The sequence below is a fragment of the Xiphophorus maculatus genome, chromosome 3, assembly GCF_002775205.1.
Source record: "Xiphophorus maculatus strain JP 163 A chromosome 3, X_maculatus-5.0-male, whole genome shotgun sequence".
Lineage (NCBI taxonomy): Eukaryota > Metazoa > Chordata > Actinopteri > Cyprinodontiformes > Poeciliidae > Xiphophorus > Xiphophorus maculatus.
The window spans coordinates 17845110-17866444 of NC_036445.1; the positions used below are offsets into that span (position 1 = coordinate 17845110).

Sequence of the window (21335 nt, forward strand, 5' to 3'; positions counted from 1 at the left end):
CATCGCATGTACAGTGGGAATCCTACAGCCAGCTTTTATCTTTGGAAAGTCATTTACTTTCAGATTGCTCCAGGATGATGCCCCCAGATGCCCCCCTCCCCCCATTATCCCTTCATCTCAGTAAACTTGCTTTTGTTTGGGAGCATAAAACACTCCAACTGTATCTTTTTAAGTCTGTTACATTCCTGCTCTCAGAGTTCTTTCTCTTAATTTGCATTCACGCCTCCCTCGTGGACCGAAACTCACTTTTGTTCTTTATGGGGGTTTTTGTCCTGGTTTATGTCTCCAGGAAACATGAAAGAAACTTTGTTGTTCTTCTAATGTTATATTTAAAAAGTAAAAAGGGTTAGTAAATGACATAATGAGGGAACGTGAAGGAAGGTGAGTGGAGAGCAGAAGATGAGTTTTTAACTGTCTTTGTTACTAAAAGAAAGACATAAAAAAAAACAAAGAGCTTTGAGAAAAAGACAAATCCAGGAAGGGTTTTAACTGAGCCGAGAAACGCAGCAGCAAGAGAGAGAAAGAGAGAGACAGAGACACTGGGAACAGAGGTTCGATCTTCATTTAATAATTGAATAATAATCTCCCTGGAGACGTGACCTAGAACTGGCAAACAGGGAGAGAGGCTAAAGATTACACTCTGCTGCCCCCTTGTGACTTTATCCTGCCACATATCTAACTTTTGAGTGAGTGAGTGTGTACAGACGACCATCAATGTGTGTATGATTTACAACTGCAAACGGTCTGTGTCACACAGATATGGGCCTGTGTATGTGTGACGGGGAGGGAAAGGAAGAGGCCTTTGGGTGACAGGAAAGAATCTATTTTACTTTGTCTCACGCACACACATACACACACCCCCGCACGCCCACGCCCACACAGCTTCACAATCAGACCTTATCTTTCTGTCAAGCGGAGCCTTTTTTAGGGTTGACGCTGATATATGAGCTGGGAGGATGGAAAGGAACATTGCCAGGACTTTGACGGCTGATGCGAGCACAGCATTTGCGCTCCGGTTGATGTACGAGCGCAGGGGTTAGGGGACAATGCAGCGCTGACACCAGGAGAAGAAGCTTGTGGCCCTGGGCCCTTGAGTCCATCCTGAAGAGGAAGCTCTACGTTCTTTAAATACAATAACCCGGCAGGAATAAACACAAACACACACATGCTTTGTGTTATTAATATCTGGATAAGGTGAAGGCATTCCTGCAGAAAGAATGCAAACACTACATTCTGATGTATTTGCATCACGTCTTGGTGGAATTTTAACAGCAGACTACATGGCTAACATGAGTGTAGATGAAATTGCTCAAATCTGCTGATAATTAAAACTTTTACTTGTTTGAAGATTGAAAGATACTACATATTAAAAAAAGGGTGGAACTTTTGCTTTGATTCTCTTTTAAATGTTCATAGTTTCATCAAAAATGCTGCATAATGTTTTATAATGTCTAAAGTTGTGTAACGTTTTATGAATATGTGCAGTGCATCAATACTGACAGGTGATACTGGAACCTCCATGTTTTACGATGGGGAAGGGGTGTCCAGGGTGATTTACAGTGTTCATTTTCCTGCACACACTTTGAAAGTTTCATTTTGGTGTCATCTGACTAGAGAGTCTTCTTTTATATGTTTGCTGTGTCTCCTTCATGATGCTAAACCATAGTAATAGTAGTAAACTTGATTTCTTGTAATTTTCGTTGGGTAGTTGCTTACCTTTTAACAGTTGACCTGTCAGTAGATTCTTCCACCTGAGCTCTGGGTTGCTGCAGCAGCTCCAGATTTACCACATGCCTCTCAGCTGTCTCTTAATTAAAACTATCCTCCCCTGCCTCTATACTATGTTCAAAGTTTAATATTGTTGTATAATCCATCGCTTATTTAAGCTGTAACTTTCTTCTTGACCTGTCTGGTGTGTGTTTTTCATGATGCTTCTTGGTCACTAATGTTCTCTAACAAACCTCTGAAGCCTACAAAGAACAGGTTTATAAGCTGGTTGCAATACTGGTTTATTACATAAAACTTGACAATATGTAAACATTTTTAGGGTTCTGAATAGATGTAATTTATCATGTGCATTGATTTCATTAGTACCTATTAGTTTGTAAATCGAAAGAATGGACCGGACTCGTTGAACATCCTGAGTGATTAGTTTATTCAAAATAATTTGAAAAAAGAAAAAGGCTACACCTACATAAGTTGTGGAATAATTTATGTAAAATGGCATAGTAATTTTATGTAAATTGTAATTAGCAATTTTAATAAATTATAATTAGTAATTAGCAACTCTTACATAATATAGTAATTTATTTAAATTGACATAGCTTAATGCCAATTTAGATACTTAATGTAGAATTTCATACTCAGTGTTGTTTTTCCTGTTTGCACAGTCTCCGCAGGGAGGGTTACACGATGCAGGTGAACGTCAACGACTACCTGGACATCTACTGCCCTCATTACAATGACAGCCAGCGCATGGTGGGCACCGGAGAGCAGTACATCCTCTACATGGTCAGCTACCGTGGTTACAGGAACTGCGACCCTCAGCTTGGCTTCAAGAGGTGGGAGTGCAACCGGCCCCACGCCCCCCACGCACCCATCAAGTTCTCGGAGAAGTTCCAGCGCTACAGCGCCTTCTCGCTGGGCTACGAGTTCCACGTCGGCCAGGAATACTACTACATCTGTGAGTGGAGTTGAACTTGCAACCTGCACCGAGAATATGTCAGTATAACTGATGTCCTTAGAGTGTTAAAGGACAGAAAAAATAATGAATTGCTGAAGGTTTAAAGAGAAAACTGTAAATTGAGAGGGAGCAGTTGACAAACACTTAGTTTTAAGATTAAATAAGCTAATCCTACATGCAGGCATACATTTTATAGATACTCATATTAGTTAGTAATTTTATGTAAATTGACATAAAATTAACATAATTAGTTAGTCTATCTTATGGTAATGCTGCACTACTTTCACACTTGGAATTCCTTGAAGAAATGCACCTTCAGACTAATGTGTTCTGCGTTCCCTGATTGGAAAATATATATATATGAATTTTAATACATGACCAGATGATTACTGTTTACTAGAATTGACTGACTAGAATTATCTGAATTATATTATTGCATTACTAACTCACTTAAATGCTCTCAAAATCATAATCTGGCTTAGAAACGTGAAGTTTCTCACCAAAACCACCTCCAAAATCTAACATGGCATGTATTAAGCATCGTAAGAAAAATATTCTGTTAGGTTGAAATGGGTAGAATAAAGATATTTAGGCATATTTTTTAGGCTGTTATTGCTCATTGTGGTTAGCTTTGTGACTGAACACCACAATTAACAAATCCCTTTGGTTTTCCAACATTCAACTGGAGAATGGTTAAGTTGGATCACACGTAACTCCCAGATCTGACTTCCGAGCCAAGTAGAACACAGTATCATTTCAGGATAACAAATTACTGCTTCACATCTAATCACATCACCTTGCAGTCTAGCAGACTCATTCATTTTGTTGACTGCTCATCAAATTAACTCGCTGCACCTTGTGCCAAAATGACATGAGTAATGAACTTTGGGTCTCGTCAGCAAACAGTTCGACAACAAATGTCATAAACAAACGTCTATAATCAGTGCCGTGCCCATTCAGCCCACAATGCTTAATGGAAGATGTCTCCAGAACGTTCTGCTCCGCTGCGCAGCAGTAAGAAAGCTGCTCAGCTCTGTCACAAACAGAAGTTATGTCTTGGTCTTTGTTTAGTTTTCCACTGGGTGTTGTTTCCAAAACCTCATAATTGACTTAAAATGATCCGATGGAAGTACGTATTTTTCCATTTTTGAATGAGTTGTTTGGTTGAATTATTCAAATAAAACATTTCTAAGCTTTAAGAGAGTATGTGACCTATTCTTAAATTCTAAAAGAGAGGTTTAGAACATGCTTTCTAGATAATTATGACACCAGGCAGTGCTAGAAAAGTGCAGGTGCCTGGATGTTATTAAGTCTGTAAGAATCCCTGTAAGCACTGATACCTGTCAGCCTGGCATTAAACAGAAACCAAATGAGCTGAATAGATTTCTTTTACAATTATTGTCATTCATGCTTGAATTTTCACATGAATAAACTGTAAAAAAATTTACTTTTCCTATTCTCTTTTTTGCACATTGGGTAAAAACAATTTTAAAGCCTTCGTTTTGCTCTTATCTCCTTTTAAGGAATGTATCTTGTTCTAATTTCAAATTTTAAATATTTAATCTATTTTCTCTTAACTGTTTTATTGATTGTAGCACATTAAGATTTCTATAAATTTAAAGTGCATTATAAATGAAATTCACTAGTGTTATTATTATTAAATAGAGCAGCAATGAAATATGTGGTTTGTTCCTTTGGTACTTTAAATTAAAGTAAAATTTAAACAAAAGAATACCACATCGTATTAAAACCCTGATAAAGGTACTTTTTACTGTACATAATATCTGCAGCTAACAAGAGGAAACAAACTTGTCTCTTGTGTGTTCACCATTTTGATCTGCTGTTTGTTTTATGTTGCGCAGCCACGCCCACTCACCACCACGGACGCAGCTGTCTTAGACTACGCGTGTACGTCTGCTGCTCCACAGGTATGCTCCATGCTGTGTCTTTGTTTGTATGCGGTTTGACCTCTGTTGAAGCGCTCAGACTTTGCTGCAGATTTTTACCTATGGACCGCCATCTGTCAGACCACAGACCTTTTTCAATCTAAAAAAAAACACACAAGTCCCCTCTCATTGCTCCTCATTGTCCCCTTCTTCCCTTTATCCCCGATTTCCTCCTCCACAGAGAGTAGTTTCTGCTTTAAAGACCCCATCACCTCCGCCTCCTTCCTGTCCTCTTCCCCTCTCTTTCCTGCTCTTTCACCCTTTCTCCACCGCTCCCTGTCAGAATCCATTAATTGCTCTGTTCGGTCAGTGGGTGGCTATGTATACGTACCGTTATGCTTCCCCTCTCTCTTGCTCTCTCTCTCTTTCTCTGCTGCCACCTTTCAGTTTCTCCGCCCGCTCACACATGCGGTCACACACACTCATGCTCGTGTACACACAGTCTTTGATCCCTAGCCTGTCCGGTCCTTTTAACTTCCACAGCCCTGTAGTATTAACCTCTCCTCCCTCCTTCAACTCTGCAACTCCATCCCTTTCTTCTCGCACACTGGCCCTCTTCAGTTTTGATCTGCCGTCCCTCACAGCCCTCTTTCTCTCTTTCCCATCTCTTTGTTGAGAGCTCTGCTGATGTTACAGCTTGTCAGTCTGGTCTGCTCTGGGCTTTTTTAACCTCTGCACCCTTGTCTTGCCACTCTCTTGCATGTTCCCCCTCAAGATGTCAGAATGGATGTAATTAAAATCCTTTAGGCTGGAACAGTAGTTTAAACCCCAGCTCTCTGGTCAGCTGTGATTTAGTTTCACACAATTTCTTCTGTTTTCACTCTCTCTCTCTCTCCCTGCAAGCCTCTGATGTGGATGATGAGCCAGAGCCCACAGAACCAGACTACACGCTGAGACCAGGCCTAAAAATCGATGATATTGGTAAGTGTTTAAAAACATACTAATGAAATTAGGTTAGAGTGTAACATGCAGATCTATACTCATGACATCTAGGCAATTTGATGAAAAGTGTGAATGTAAATTAAATTTCAGTAACATTTGTAGTCTGTAGCATTATGTATACAAAGATGGAAAGCATGGGTGTTACGAAGCATGATAAATAAAGAAATACAAGTGAACTAGAGAAAAACTTATGGTGTGTACTATTAATACGTATATAAATATTGAGAATATAAGTACTATTAAAGAAAATTAATAATGCTTTTGCACACAAGTTTCCAGGGTTGCCTGGATTATTATTAAATAGGTCACTGATATGAAACATCTGAGTGGCAGCACACATTTAACGAGGGTGAAATGTGCCATTTTCCAAAATGACATTCATCCCATTTAACTTCACAGCACCAGCTGGCTTGTCAGAGAACTGATCTTGCTAAGCAACTGCATGAATATTCATTTTACACCTCTTCTGCATATTTCCAGGCTATTTGCAAAGTACATACAGTTTTGTGATTATCACACAGAGAATAGTGTTGAAAAAAATCATTAAGAAAAAAAAAAGGCTGATTCAGATCTTATGTATTTGTCTTTGGCATCCTAAAACACTTTCCCGTTTAACATAGCTTAGTTTTAGTCAGTTTTAATTGACAGCAATTAAAGCATACCTATAATTTACAGTAATCGTGTTTCCACATTTACTGTTTCTTGGCAGTTGTTCTGAATCCCCACTAGAGCGCAAATTTGGACTGATAATATTTGGGTCACGCAACAGCTAGGAGTTTCATTTCTTTATTGCAGCCCAGCAAGCAAGGAACTTTGTATGCGTGACTGAAAATGTGAGTTTTATATTGTTTCTTATGATGTTGATATGGGGTTTATAGTCATGTTAGGATGTAATTCCTGCAGCAGTGCTTGTTATGACTTTGTTTACTATAAGTTTGCAGTGTAATTCATCAGTGTTACTGATAATAAGCTAATTAGTGAGCTGAATGTCACATATATGACATAGACATTATATGTATAATTACTTTATGTTTTTGCTGTTGTTGTGTTGCAGATACCATACAACTGGTTCTGTAATTTGGATGGAAAGTGCAAACCTTCATTAAACTCTGCTAAATTAAGGGCTCTGCTTCCATGTCACCTCTCTAATTGGAGTCCCACCGTAGATGAGGAGCTAGCGAAAAGGTCTCAATTTATTACAGCAGTAAATCAAAGATTCAAGGACGGCATTTGTCTTTGTATTCCTACAATGTCAATTTGTTGACACTCAAAAAAAGCCAAAGACAAAACAACAACTATGAATAAGAACTGTGAATAAATAAGCTATACATAATAAATAATAAATTAATCAATAATTAATGAAATTAAGTGTGTAAGAAACTCTGGCATCATGGATAATAAGGTATACTGTTTTTCTTATGACAACAGCACCTCAACTGAAACCAACATGTACGCCAAGCCCAAATATTACACAACCAGAGAGTACAGACGTAATGCAGCTTGTAAAACATGTTGCTCTGTTGCTGTGTGTCTGTATGCACATTTGCATTTGTGTAATAAATCAGTTTGTTTTAATAGCCGTCAGGAGAAAACTCCCGACTAGCTGCGACAAACAGCTCCAGGTCATGCCAGTTTGTTCAAATTCCTCCCCGTCTTCGTTTGTCCTCCCATCACTCTTCAATCATATTTTCCCTCCATCTTTTTTTTCCTTCCTTTTTGCCCTCTAATTCCCATCTTACATTTTTCCCCTCTGGAGTACATGTAGTGGTGCAGTGAGGAGGAAAGTCACCTTAAATCGGTTTATTCACCTTCTGATGTGTGAAATTGAGTTTTTCCCTTTTAATACACACACAACGCACGCCCACACGCCCACATGCCCACACACGTACATATACAGTATATATATATATATATATATAAATAGATGCAGTTACATTTATAAATTTTTCTCTTTCTTTTTTATTTTAATACCAAGTAATATGTTGTAGGAACATATATTGATGTCTTGAAAACATCAAAATTAGGCCTTAAAACATAATGCAATTGTGGCCAACACTTCTAAGTTATGCCAAATATTCACTCATCAGAGTGTGACAAGTAATTGTAATAGTAAATACAATAATAGCAATATCAGTTACAAGTAAGCTACATTTTCTTAACTTTTTCACTTTTCTTTTTTTTCTTTCATCTTTGCTGATGACCTTTTGGTGTAGAATAATGAAAGAGGAAAACTATTTCCAAACTCCTCAAGTTTATCACATCAGTGGTTGAAACCTGGACACATGGATTTATGATATCCATTTCAACAATGAGTGCATGTAAAACTTAGAATGTGCACTTTAATTTCCTTCTAAGGTGTTTTTCCCTGAATTGCTGGAAACTGTTGTAAACTTGAACTGCTGACACAGTAGCTGAGTACAGATCAACGAGACTTTTATATGGGCCAGTCTCACCTGAAGTTTTATGTCCCTCATTAAATAAATAGCTTCAGAGGCATAAGACCAAGTTATAAAATGAGATGGGCATTTTTAAGTGAACTGTAAACAGAAATGTAGTTGTTTTCCCGTTCTCCATCCCTGACTGATGTTTATATTCATCACATCACAACTGGTACTCAGATAGCCCTAAGTGAACTTCCCTGAATGTTGCAAGCCCCCCCATCTCTTTTCCTCATTCACTGCTCATAGTTTATTTCCTAGGCGTTCAATCAATGTCCACAGCTCAACTGAGTGTCCCCCCTGAATATGCCCTGTAGTATTAGATTTCATTTAGATCTCATTTACAACACAGATTGCAGCTCCCTGTGCAGCCATGTGATTACTGATGGCTTTCCGTGGGAGGAGGCTCATTTACACATTGTGTTGGCGGAGGTTACTGCAACTGACGATCGAGTTCGACCATCAAAGGCAAAATCTGAGCACTTTTCTTTAATTCCATTTACTCTGGCAATTACAGTTTCTACCCATTATTAATGCTTATTTACAGCTGCACTTCTCAAAAGTTTTAACTCTAGAGATGCACCGATCAGAGGTTTGTGGACAATTTCTGATTTCTGTATCATTTCTAACTGCTCAGTTATGAACTACTTCAGTTCACAACTTAGCAGGGAACTATAACATATTATTTGTACTGGAGTCAAAATATTTTTGGTGACCTTCCTGCAATGAGTGATCAGAAATGATTACATTAGAAGCAGAGGAGACATCCCACTGTGCTTGATAGAGAGCAGCCGCTGTAATACTAGAGCTTATAGGAGCAACATTAAATTATTATGTCTTTAGCATCTTATTTTAGCATTTAACACTAAATGTGCTGCTAGAATCATTAATACAAACATCACTCTTCTTTTGTTTCCTCAAGACAAGGCAGACTTTAGCTATAAAGGGCAGCACATATCAACTGCATTAGAAAAATACAATCCCATTATTTTCTATTAAACCACTCAAACAGCAACATCTGAGCCACAGCTACATGGTGATCATAAAGCTGTGCTTTTCACCAGCCTCATCATTTTACCTTCACTGTGAAATGTCCTAGAGGTTGACAACATTTCTAAATCCATCATGTTCCGTTACAGATGCTAAAAGCTCAAGAGAATAGAAACCTTCTGTTATCTGCTAAAGCTGGCTACACATCTGTTTGCCTCTACCGTTTCAACAAAACATCCAAAAGCTGGCTCTGAATTGATGGCATAGGTGGGTAGAATACCCCAAAATTTTACTCAGGTATAAAATAATACAAAACAATAAACTAAGGGAACTCCCCTCCTCTTTTCTAAGGACACTTTTCAATATACATATACAATATATACAGTATGTATACAATATTGTATACAATATACAATATGTCTTATTAAAGTAATGCAGTATGCAATATGTATATTTCAGAAGAGGGTAAAGAGCTAAATTGTTTCCTTTTTATTCCATACTCTTAAAAACTGAAGTACTGAAATCATGACTTTAATGACTGCAGTCATGGAAAAACTGTTTGTAATGCTGTCACATTATGTTCCAATTTCTTTGGTTATATCTCTGAGAAATGCCAAAGATAAGACTACTTTGGTGTTTTTCTTAAATATTATTCTAGCATTGATAAGGTGATTCATAAGGTTTCCTGTTGAAAACATACTGTATCTCACACAGTATAATCAAGCTAGATAATGTTTTCCCTCGTTCTGTTTAAGACTGTTGCATATTTTGCCAGATCCGACCTTCAGATAGTAATTTGTGAAGAAAGAAAATCAACAAAAAATCTACCAAAGCTCAAACAAAGACTCCAGAAATACTGGATTACTACTGAAAAAAAAGCACTTTAAAGAATAGCATAAAACATGGTTTTATGAAAGGCAGAACAGGATTTTTCATAGGTTTATAGAATTACTGTACTGTACAGAAGCAGATACCTTAGGAAAATACAGTTAAAAGGATGAGCTGGTAATTCATCTAATGGTTGGACAGTAAGTTGCTTAAAAATGCTGTTTTACTAACACCTATGCTCTGGTTAAATTTTGACATGGCTTAAAATTTAGAATGAATTTTTCAAAGCTAAATTAGAGAACAGCTGCCCAGTGGAAATTGTTGAGAAAATATATCCCTGGACATCCAATGTCTGTAAGAGACTATCTGTTGAAATGATCGTCAGAAGAAGTTTTAGCAGACTTAAATTGTTTCTTGGAATAAATATAAACACATCTGAAGGCTCTGTTCTGTTTAGCCTGTAATTCAAGTTTCAAAAAGCTGCTCAGAAAGTTTACCACTTTCCCACTGTGTTACAACTCATTGAAAATCTGTTCTCTTATTTGGACATTAATTTATTCAGAACTCAATTTGCTGTTTTTTGGCGTTGAGCTTAAAATCACATGGAAATATAATTTTTAAAGGTTGTGAACTTTAAAGGTTTCAACAGAATGAGTTTAATTTAGCCTATTGTACCTCTCTTTGAGACTGTAAACTCAACTCCGTCTTTCTACCAAGTGTCCTAAATAATACTCATGAACATTGCACTGGACTGTTCACTCTTGCGTGTCTCTCTCTTTTTTTTCTTTTTAGGAATGTACAAAGTTTGAATCTATGTTTATGACTGGGTGTTGAGGTCATTGTAAAGCAAAGAGAAGAATATTGTTTCCACCAAGGAGTAAATTTCCAAATTAATTTGACATATTTACAAGAAAAAATGTTATCTTTTGAAATTTTAAAAGTCATAAAGTTGCATACAAAAACCTCAGATTTTTACTAAAATTCATAAAAAATGTCAGTAATTAAACTACCATAAGCCAACTATGCAATAAGTTATCTAAGATGGAGACAGTGAAGTTATGAGATGCACATGTGATTTAAAGTTAATATAGAAATTTCTGAGTTGCCATGTTATTTGTTTTTTAATCTACAGTAGCGCTTAAACTCTGTCATATATTTGTCATAACCTTTGTCTCATGTTAGGACTAAATTCATCTTCTTTAAAATATAATATGTTGTCTTTATATTGATCTACAGAGTGTTGCTTTAAAAGTGTGGATATTATATTATCCAGTTGGGTAGCATCACATTAAAGATGCTCTGAAGTGCCTTTCGGCTGTGTTTGTATTTATATCTGTAACTCAATAACTGCGAACGATGCCGGTTTATAGACTGCTCTTTATAAGGTCATTTTTAGCTCCTACTTGAGGGGAAGCATCTGTCTCGTGGCAGCATGGTAATTGATCAACATGACACACTGTACATCTTTGGTGAATAATTAAACATACAACCGCAACACCAGAACATGCCCTTAAAATAAACGTGCACACAGCAGTGAAACAACTTTTTCTTTTCTTTTTTCAGAAATGTTTGTCTCAAAAATAAAGAGCAACACTGAAGCACAAGGTTGATAATACCGCCATTTTACAGAAGAATTAAAATGTAGTTTTGAATTTAACACCTGTGTTAACCTGACTTCACTCTTCCGGTCTCAACTGTGAATGTAAACAATAATAAAATATATATTTTCCAGAAACCATGATGGTTTTCCAGGGCTACTTTTCTCCTCTAATTGTTTTCACTGAAGTAACAGTACAATCTTGTTATGGAGGCTTCATTTCATACTGGTTTAGTTTTACCAGTTTTCTTTTTGCCATCACTGCACCCAGATTTCAGGCCTGATCAGAAGCTTCTAGCTGTAAAAATGAAGCTGTTCACTGAATGTTTATTGTTCCTCTCTAGGTCCAAAGATTTAGCTTTGTTTCTATTTGGCTGAAGAAAGTTATGGCACAGCCATGCACTGATTTGTTCTATATGCATCTGCTCAGTCCTTGAATGGGTTCATTTTCACCTAGTGACATTGTAATGTAAAGCTATGTATCATTTCCAAATCTTGTTACCAGTTATAATCTGAGATAGTGCCATGTAGGTATTGAATAAGTGGAACTCTGCATATGATTTTTGCCAGCTCCGATGGAAAGTATTCACACAAAGAAGACCCAAGCAGTACACATTCAGGCTCAATGCTGTTTACATCAACAGTAGATCTTTTTACCATGCCACAAGGCCATACAATGATGCATATACAGCTCACACCGTCTGCCAGTACTAATTTGTTGCCTGTGACAGACAGGGCCGTGTGTGTCAGTGTAATGAGGCATAGAGCCAGATTTTAGACTAGTTATGCAAGATTCTCTCCAGTCTGCTTGTTGCGTATTTAAAGTCACATTCCTCTGTCAGTCAGCTGCAGAGAAACACAGCGAGGTAACAGAGTGTCCTGACTCCCTCAGCTGCATGCTTGGACAAAGCATTTAACCTGAGGGCCACTGCTGCATAGACCTCATTAGACTGCCCCGCCGAGCACACCAGAATAGGCCTGCTCTAAAACCAGGTGTCAGCCGGTCATTACTGTGCTGTTTGACCCACAGGGTGGCTGGAAATATTCTGGAGCTAAATACAGTGCTGGGTGGAGAACACTGAGCGCATCACCACTTTTTCCTTATCTCTAGACCGCAAACAGAACCACTAATCGGCCTCAGCTGACTTTTGTGCAGACGAAAAATTGTGCTTCTGTCTCGCCTCCATGCTCATTAATCAAGTGACTTGGGTGTGTTTTGCTGCACATGTCTCAAAGGTGCTGGCATGCAGCGAGATGTCTGCTTCTGTTTTTTTTTTCTCTTTTGTTCATTGATTACACATCAACAGTCGATGTCTACTCATGAACAAAAGAATACAAACTATTTTTAGATTATCACCAGGTGTAAATGCCTGGAGCTGGAAGAGGTTTACAGCACTTATTGTGTCTCTGTCCAACATTATTATAGAAATGTGTCACTGTATTAAGACAATAAAGCTCTGATAACAGCTGCTATTACGTATATGGTCTATTTATTAACGCATTTCTATTTGGCAGAAAAGTTTTTTGCCTAACGAATACATTTTTGTTTTCAGATCTGCAATTCTTGCTGCCATTTTGTACCCACATGTAACCAGTTTAATTCCATCTGATAACAATAAACAAATAATTTTGTACCTACTTACTTATCATTTGCTAATATACAAATTTTAAGTAAGTAGGTACAAACTGAGTAATTAAAAAGTTCAAGTAATTGTCTGCTTTTTTCTTTAAGCTCTTATTCTGACACAAGATCAACTGACTCCTGTTCAAACACAATAGAACCGCATTTCCTTGCAGTAGACTATATGTGGATAATAGAAAAGTATTATAAACCAGCTAGGAAAGCTTGTACGAAATCTCACCAAAGAAGGTAGGTACTAACACAAGTTTTAACACAAAATGTTCCCTTGCAAATGGCTTCACAATCATGCAACTAAAACTGCAAAAGTGAGAAATGAAAAAGATTCAAAATGTCCACTGGATTTCCTTCAAATTCCTTCAAAATCTTACCAATGAGATTTTGAAGGAAATCTCATCGGTAAGTGGCGGTGGGATAAGGTGTCTTAAGATATTGTTTCTTCTTTTTCTATTTCACAGATGAATACAACCCATTTGTTCCCAAACTGGAGAAGAGTGTCAGCGGAAGCAGTCCATCCAGGGATCGACTTCTCCTAACAGTGACGATGCTCTTCCTTGCTGCCCTCTTCATCTCCTAGCAGCAGGTGTGCCGTCAGCGTCACCATGCCTTTCGGGGAAGATGTTCACTGTCAGCGTGTGGGAGAGCTGGGTCAGAGGGAAAAGCGAGGGCATGAAGAAGCAGGAGGGGAAGAGCAGCAGGGTTTTTTTTAAGCTATACGTTTTTCAATCGTCAACATGCAAATGAGTAAATTTGGACAGCTGTTTTTTTTTAAGGGAGCACCGAAAGACCTTGAGGGACTCGGTGACACAGACCGAACTGTTAAGTTGTGCTAAACACAGCCTGTTCTCGCAGGTGCAGGTGCCATTGACTGTGTTTTGTTTCTGTGTGCATCTGCTTGCCTGCGCGTCTGAGCAGGCCGCAGGGTGAGCTTGTTGAATCACGCTCAGCCCTCTAAGCATTTATACAACCAGAGAGGAGGAGCTAAAACCTCCACTTAAAAGAAAGAACTCCAGCCACCCAATTATAAATGGTTTGAAGAATTTTTTTTGGACCTGATTGGCTAGAACACTTTCTTAGGGCTAGTTGCCATAGTTTCTTGCACCAAGATGAAAGGAGCAGATTTCAGCAGAACTGAACTGATAATGCCTTTTCTTTTCTTGTTTCTAATGCTGGGAGCTTGTCCTAATCTGCAAAGGAAAATATATAGAACCCAACAAATGATCTGCGCTGGGTCTGGTTAGGAAACTAGACAGAGTAGCTAATAGTTTATACACACACCCAGAAAAGAACACCACTGGGCTCAGATGCAAGTGTTTCATCAGCCATCTAAACTGTGTCATTGTACATTTATGTCTGATCACTCTATAGAAGGGGAACGGAGAAAATACAGAGCATTTAAAAGATGAATCTTTTACTATATTGTAATTTTTTGTGGGGGAAAAAAAAAAGAATTTAAATGTGCCATTTACAGAAACTGCAAGGGTTTGTTAATGTTTTAATTTTCCGAATTAGATATTATTTCCGTCTTGTTTGTTAAAATACTCAGTTATTCTTCTGACATCTCTGGGGTTAACAAAGCACATGATGGCGACGGAGCAGCCACTCAGCAATACCGCGCCTCCTCACAACAGACTGTTCAGACGAGAAGAGGAGGAGCGTGCAGGAAGGAGATTCCTTCACACAGCCACAAGCATCAACAAACAAGTTCCCCTCTGGTCCAAGATTCCACCATGTTCTCTGTAAACCTTTGATGTTCTGGTTCTGTTTGAGTGAGAAAATATGCTTGGCAGTTAAAAGAAGGGTTTTAAATGGTACTAACAAATGATAATTTATGCACACATGGTGGTGTTAAAAGTATGGCAAGTAACAAAAAACAAAACACGTTGTAGAGGCAAACTAAGTGCTACGGTGGGGAGATACAGTAATTCATTTATATCATTCAGTTGCATCAGAATAGCATTTCAATAGTTACTAGCACCTTATTCACCGTGGTCCCCCACCCCTGATTATCTCCCGTAGAGAGTGGTTCACTGTAGACTCTGGTAACACAGACAGAGGTGATGATTATACTGTTGATTAAAAGAATGATGATGATGGACTGCGAGCTGATGGCTGGCCCATAAGGTCATTCATCAGCTCACCCACCGGCACATGAGGCATTCAGGTACTCGTGTAAATGTCACAACAGACATAGAATGAAATTTACAAAGTCTTGAAATATACAGAAGTGAAATGTCCTGTAAGAATCATTATAAACTTGAAGTTCTGGGGTTTTTTTCCCGTTTGTTTTTTTGTGATTTGTGTTTTCTTTTCCATTCTTCTGTAGCTGATTAATGAGGTACAGTTGTAACCAGATATTAACACTATGTAAAAAGACGTGTCCATTTTTTCCCTCCCTGTCTCACATTGAATCAGACAAACAATTTCCTATTTTGGGTCACTTAGGATGAGCAAAGCTCCTTTTACCTACTAAGAACACATACTGTACATTTCCTCAATATTTGGAAGAATTATCTTGACTTGGGTCAAATATTTTGGCCATTCTTCTACTTAATTTTCTCGGAATAATTTTCTGGGGAACAGATCCTGACAGAATTGGTTAGATGTTAGAACTGAGTTTGGCTGCTACTCAAATGTAATTGTTTTAACAGGTGACACCTTTAGTTATCTGGGAATTTTACCCTACGTTTAACAAAACTTGTGGAAATCCACCGCCATCTTCCTGTTATCTTGACTCTTCAGATTTTTGTCATGATATTACACAAGGAAGTTTGTAATTTAAGGTGTTGTCTAAATTTCATCAACAATTAACTTTGGCTGTTCTAAATGACCTAAAAGAACTCAACTTAGACTGAGAGGAAAAATGGTGGTCTTTTTTTACAGTGTATGTAAATATCTATCTTCAAATGTTTATTTTGGTTATGTTGAGCGGATGATCTAGGGTAAAAATTTGCAAACTAAAATGGAGAGAGCCATATGTAAATGTGGGCTGTGGAATATCTCTTTAACTTATTTAAATTTTTTTTTCATCTTTGTTTTTTTTTTATTGATCTAACAACAAGCCACGCCTGTGTTGTTTTGATAAGGGGTCATATTCTGTCTATTGCTCACAAGTCAACCATAATCAATGAAAGTAAGGTATTATATGCAACATACAGTACATGTGAATGCAAGATTTGACTCTTTATCTCTATGATTACTTTAAACACTTAAACACCTGGGAAAATGAACTCATACATAAGTACAAGGGGTATAAAATAGTTTGCAGAAAATGGGAGCAGAAAACGACGACATGGGTCCAAAACAGGCAAGAATCTGAAAAGGAGCTCATTGGAAATTAGTGATGAGGTTAGCCATCATAAGAAACTTTGTGAAATATTTGTTTATAGTTGTTCTTTATAAATTAAGGAAAGAGAACCAAGACAAACTGCTTAGTCATAATATTTAAAAAAACAAAAAATCTTGGTCCCTCGTATTACCTTCAATGAAGAAAATTCTTTTAGAAAAGGTATGAGTTAAGCATAGCCTACAACCCACAAAGCTTTTTAATGATTTTATGTCTGGTCAAATGAGTTATTATATACTTCCAAATTTATTTTAAAGATGTGTAAAAACCCCAAAATAGACATTTAATTGCAGTAGCATAATCTCAGCCTGAAAAAATATGAAAAATCCAACCTTTAACTTTTTTCTTTGCTTTACAAAGTTAGAAATAGACGCTTTTTTGAAACTTGAGCTGTTTCTACTAAATAAATCTGGTTTAAGCATTTGAATTTATATTTCTTTTAAAACTTGACAAGGTCTCAAAATATTTAATGAGTAGTCTGTTACTTTCTGTGTCCCTTGTTCATAAATACAGAGGTCCATTTCTCTTATCCGCTCTTTGTAACGACAAGAAAACATATTGTAAGTATGGAAGATGTGTGTTGATTCTCGTAAATCCGGAAATGGCAAACAGAAACTACTCGGCCAAAATTGACTATATCAACAGTCACTGCAATGACTTAAAACACAGAAAATTAGAACTCTTACTGTTTACTCTTCTTGCTTGTAGTTAAAGAGTCTATTATTGTTATGAAAGTTTTAAAATTTTTAAAGTCTTGAATTTCTTACTGACAAGTGCAAACACACATCTAGAAAATCTAAGTTAAACAGACAAGAGATTGTGCCTACAAATGAATAACAAACTTTAACAGACTTATGCGAAACAGCCCATGTGTACATATGGCTCTCAGTGGAAGAGTGAGTATTAAAAGTGAGGTATTAAAATGTTGGGGTTGGAGGGTTGAGGATCACCCTGAAAGAGCAAATCACTCTTCTAGAAGCTGCACTTACGAACTCAAAACACGAGAGCAAGAGAGTGAATGAGTGAGAGGCAGAACTGATTTCTGTTCATCACTGTAAATGTGCGTGCGTGTGAATGAATAGGTAAGAGACTGTGTGAGTCACTGTCTGTGTTTTTGTTCCTTTGCTCAGTGAGAATGTGCGACCAACCGTCTGGCAAAACAAAAGCATTTAATAGCGTTGGAAACAACATTTACAATCATGTTTACCTTTGACTGGAATGACTTTAAGTGAACTTGAAAAATAAAATGTAAACTGAACAAACCATAACAGAGGTTATAACAGTGATCAAGATAACAAAATAATAAGCTTACAAATGTTACTTTTAATTAAACTGTTGTTTGTGTCTTTATTTGTCTCACTTTTTAGTTCCTCGTCTCCTTCCACACAGTGTCAGTATTTTCCCAGAATATTATACCGGGTATAAGGTTGAAGGTTTTCTGAGAAATTCAATTCAGTTTTCTGTTGATAATATTGTTTCCATGTACGGATATGTGATTTTACATATCAAAGTTGATGCTTCAAGGCGGGTAAAGCAGTAATACCTTTACCCGCTCTAAATAGGGAAGAGAATCATTTTAATCGTCAGATGAACATGTGAATAGCAATGGGGAAACACCATCAGTTAGCATCTGGAGTGTCTGAACTGGATAATGAAGAGATAAAGCTGCTCCTGATATAATATTATGGTAGGAAGGATTGTCTGTAATCTTATGCAACAGGTTTTGTCAAACAGGTGTGAAGTATCTAATCCCACAGCAAGACATGAGTGCAGCACATACAGGACACCAATAGAACATAATGTTCTGTGTAGAGAAAGTGCAGATTAAAAAACTACATTTGGAGACAAAATGATGCTCCTGTCAGAAGATTATAAACACACTCCATTGATCCAAATGTCATAATTATTTGTGACTTGTAAGGATTTATTTGAATTATTATTTTTGGTTTACAAAAATAGATAAACTGCTAAATATATGCATGCAGTTCCACCAATATTTAGTTAAATCTCTCTATGCAATTTGCACATGACTGTATATTTTATTACTTTGCAAAGCAAGTGTTTAATTTAGATGGTATTCTATCATGGACCCAGTTTTTAAAGTTCACAGTTTTTCATTATGTTTGAGTTCAGGGCTTCGGGAAGTGCCATTCCAGAAGCTTAATGTTAGCATGCTCAATTCAATCTAAAACCAGTTGAGATGTGTTTGAGATATTTGTCTTACTGGAACATCCATAGCTGTAGGTTTTATTGTTACGTTTATGATTCTGAAGGTCATTCTCCTTCATCATTATTCACTATTGTTCATTATTTATCATTGCAATACAGTAATGTTGCTGTCAGTTAAACAGTCAACTATGATGCCATCACCACCGTCCTTGATACAATGTACCTAAATATAAAGCCTCACCTTGACCACTAAAAAACATGCTCTTTGTCATTGTGTCTAAATAGCTCAATCTTCTCATATCAACTTTAAAGCTTCCTTCAGAAGGTATTTGGCCAAGCCAGTATTGGCAGCTGCACATTTCAGTTGAGGTAAAGGTGTCAGACACATCTTTATCACTCAGTACTTTCTCAGCACTTGATGTGTTGATGTTCCAGCAGTTTGTTCCTGTAGTCCCTTGATGTTCTCAGGATTTATTCAATCTAGGATCTAGGATCCAAGTTATGCAGTTATATCTGCATAACTTGGATCCTTGATCATCTCTAAGCTCCACTGATGTTGCTTTTTCAATGAATGTTTGACAATGATTGCTGTCAAAGCAAGTAGTTTATATGATTCTACCAGCTGCTCTCAGTCATTATTCTGAAGTCAGAAATGATTTAAGGATGAAGTTCTTGTGAATGTGACGCTCTGAGTTTATTGGAGAAAGAGCTCCACTGAATGTTGGAGCAGGCAGGCAGGGTATTGTGAAGAAGGTGGAGTGGACTATCCATGATGGAGAGTCGTTTGAGTCAAAGTTCAGGTTTGTTTTCAATTTTCATTTTTAATGAGGTGGAACAGTCTGCTCCCATATCTGGCACTGACGCTGCTTTCCTAGCACACTGCACCTGTGTTTCCTCAGATGCTCATTCGCTTCTCGTCCAAGTTGCTGTTTACTTGCTGCTTGAAATTTTTCAAAACCATTACATCAGATTGCAATGTATTTTAGTTAAATAACAACCGCAGGTGTATCTTGCTTCTTATTTTTATGTGAGAATTATAAACAAACAACTCAAAACTTTCCAATAAAAATTTCTGAAATATACAAAAGTGAATCTGTCACCAATGTAGCCAGCCTTCTTTTAACAGGTTTCACCCTTCCATTCATGAAGTCTGACCGTTTCTTGATCTGTTGATGATCAATTTTTTGTGCACTTTTTGATATAGAGTGTTGACCTTCTTAGACCACACCCTCCCTAATTACACAGATGTACTTAATCTGCTAAATCTATTAAACATTCATCCAGCTGGGAGTTAGAAAATATACTTAAACTGTTATGGTTAAAATATTCACTTGCTTAATAATTATGCACCCAGTGTATAAGATTGAGCCATGCATTGTATGGCATCCTTAAATCAGGCATCCTTTTAATCCCCACTGTAATACTGAGTAATGACCACATGGTGCCACTATTCAGTCATAGCTTCAGCTATTAGAGCTGTTCCTTTCTGAGTGCTTACCCTCTTTTAGAAAACAAAAAGGCATTAGACCAACAATGGCAGTTGTGTAACTGGAGCTGTTAGATTAAACAGAAATTCATTAAGCTCTGATGATATAACAGCTTAGTTTTGCACATGATGATAAGAGCAAAGCTTTTGGTTTTGTTTTAGCTCCTTCAGAAGTGAAAGTGTTTGTGTGCAGACTGTTAACTTCCACCCTCACAGAGTGAGCTGAAAAAAGCAGTGCAATGAATAGACATCCAAGGTCTGCAAATGACTGTGTAAACTCAAGGTCTTTCAGTCACGGACTTGAAAGCAGCCTTTCTTGCTGCATTCATTTATCACAATGAGTCAGGCGGAGAAGAAACAGCATTTACGTCTTCTGAGCGTCTTTGTACAGAGGGACCAATGTTATGCATGGAGAAACTTGTGAATGTGAAGCTGTCGACTGTAGGATTGTTCTGTAGGGGTTGAAAATACATTCAGAGGATGTTTTGGAATCTCAAGCATAACAGTTACTGTCAAAAACTGGAAGTTTTGTACATTTTTGCATTGTAAAAACAACAAAGTCATTTTAGTTGTGCTAAAAAATATGTGGTGTTAGTAAGAATGTATGAAATATAATGAACATTTGCTAAATGAGAGAATAGGCACTAAAATGAGTCTGAAAGTCAACCTTGATGTTAAAAAAGGCACGGTAAGGGACATCACAAAATATGAACTTAGATACTAATGTGACAGCAGAGAAAGGAAATGTGGTCCATGGGAAACTGAAAACAAAACCAATCAGGAAAAATTGATATTCATAGAAATGAAACCAAAATGAGAAAGTAAATATAAGTATAATTGCTGATAAAATTTTGTCACAATCATTCAACAGTTTGTTGGACTACTACACAGGACCTAAATAAAACTGGGGTTGAGAGGTATTTAAAGGTTGCACATATAAATAGTTCTAGAAGATATTGTATGATGATATTATGTTAAAATTAAGCTTATTGTTCCTGTTCAGAAAACTGTATGCAATAAATTTATAAGTGAATTCAAGGTGAAGCCCCATGTTAAAGCACTTTATACAGGCTGTGTTCAATATGTTTTGAAGGTTGAAACTCAGCTCATCACACCTGAGTGATTCCCTGGTAGCATGTAAGGAATAAATTTGGGTTTGGTAATTGTTGTGGGGAGGTACTACGGAAACAGCTAATTGTAATGCAAGCCAATAACAATATACTTCTCTTTTTATTGCATCTAAATACTAAAAGATGTTCAGTTTTAGTTTT

At 37.2% G+C, this 21335-nt stretch overlaps 1 protein-coding gene across 3 annotated transcripts in view; it reads left to right on the top strand.

Moving 5' to 3' along the window:
• LOC102234981 (ephrin-A3-like) overlaps nt 1-17759 on the top strand; it is a 71479-nt gene extending 53720 nt beyond the window's left edge. For all 3 annotated transcript variants that reach the window (XM_014472541.2, XM_023331387.1, XM_023331388.1), the window contains exons 3-6: nt 2391-2683; nt 4546-4611; nt 5473-5550; nt 13522-17759. In XM_014472541.2, the coding sequence (XP_014328027.1) occupies nt 2391-2683; nt 4546-4611; nt 5473-5550; nt 13522-13640 (556 nt within the window). In that variant the 3' untranslated portion in view covers nt 13641-17759. The remainder of the gene's footprint in view (nt 1-2390; nt 2684-4545; nt 4612-5472; nt 5551-13521) is intronic.
• Nucleotides 17760-21335: the final 3576 nt, after the last annotated feature.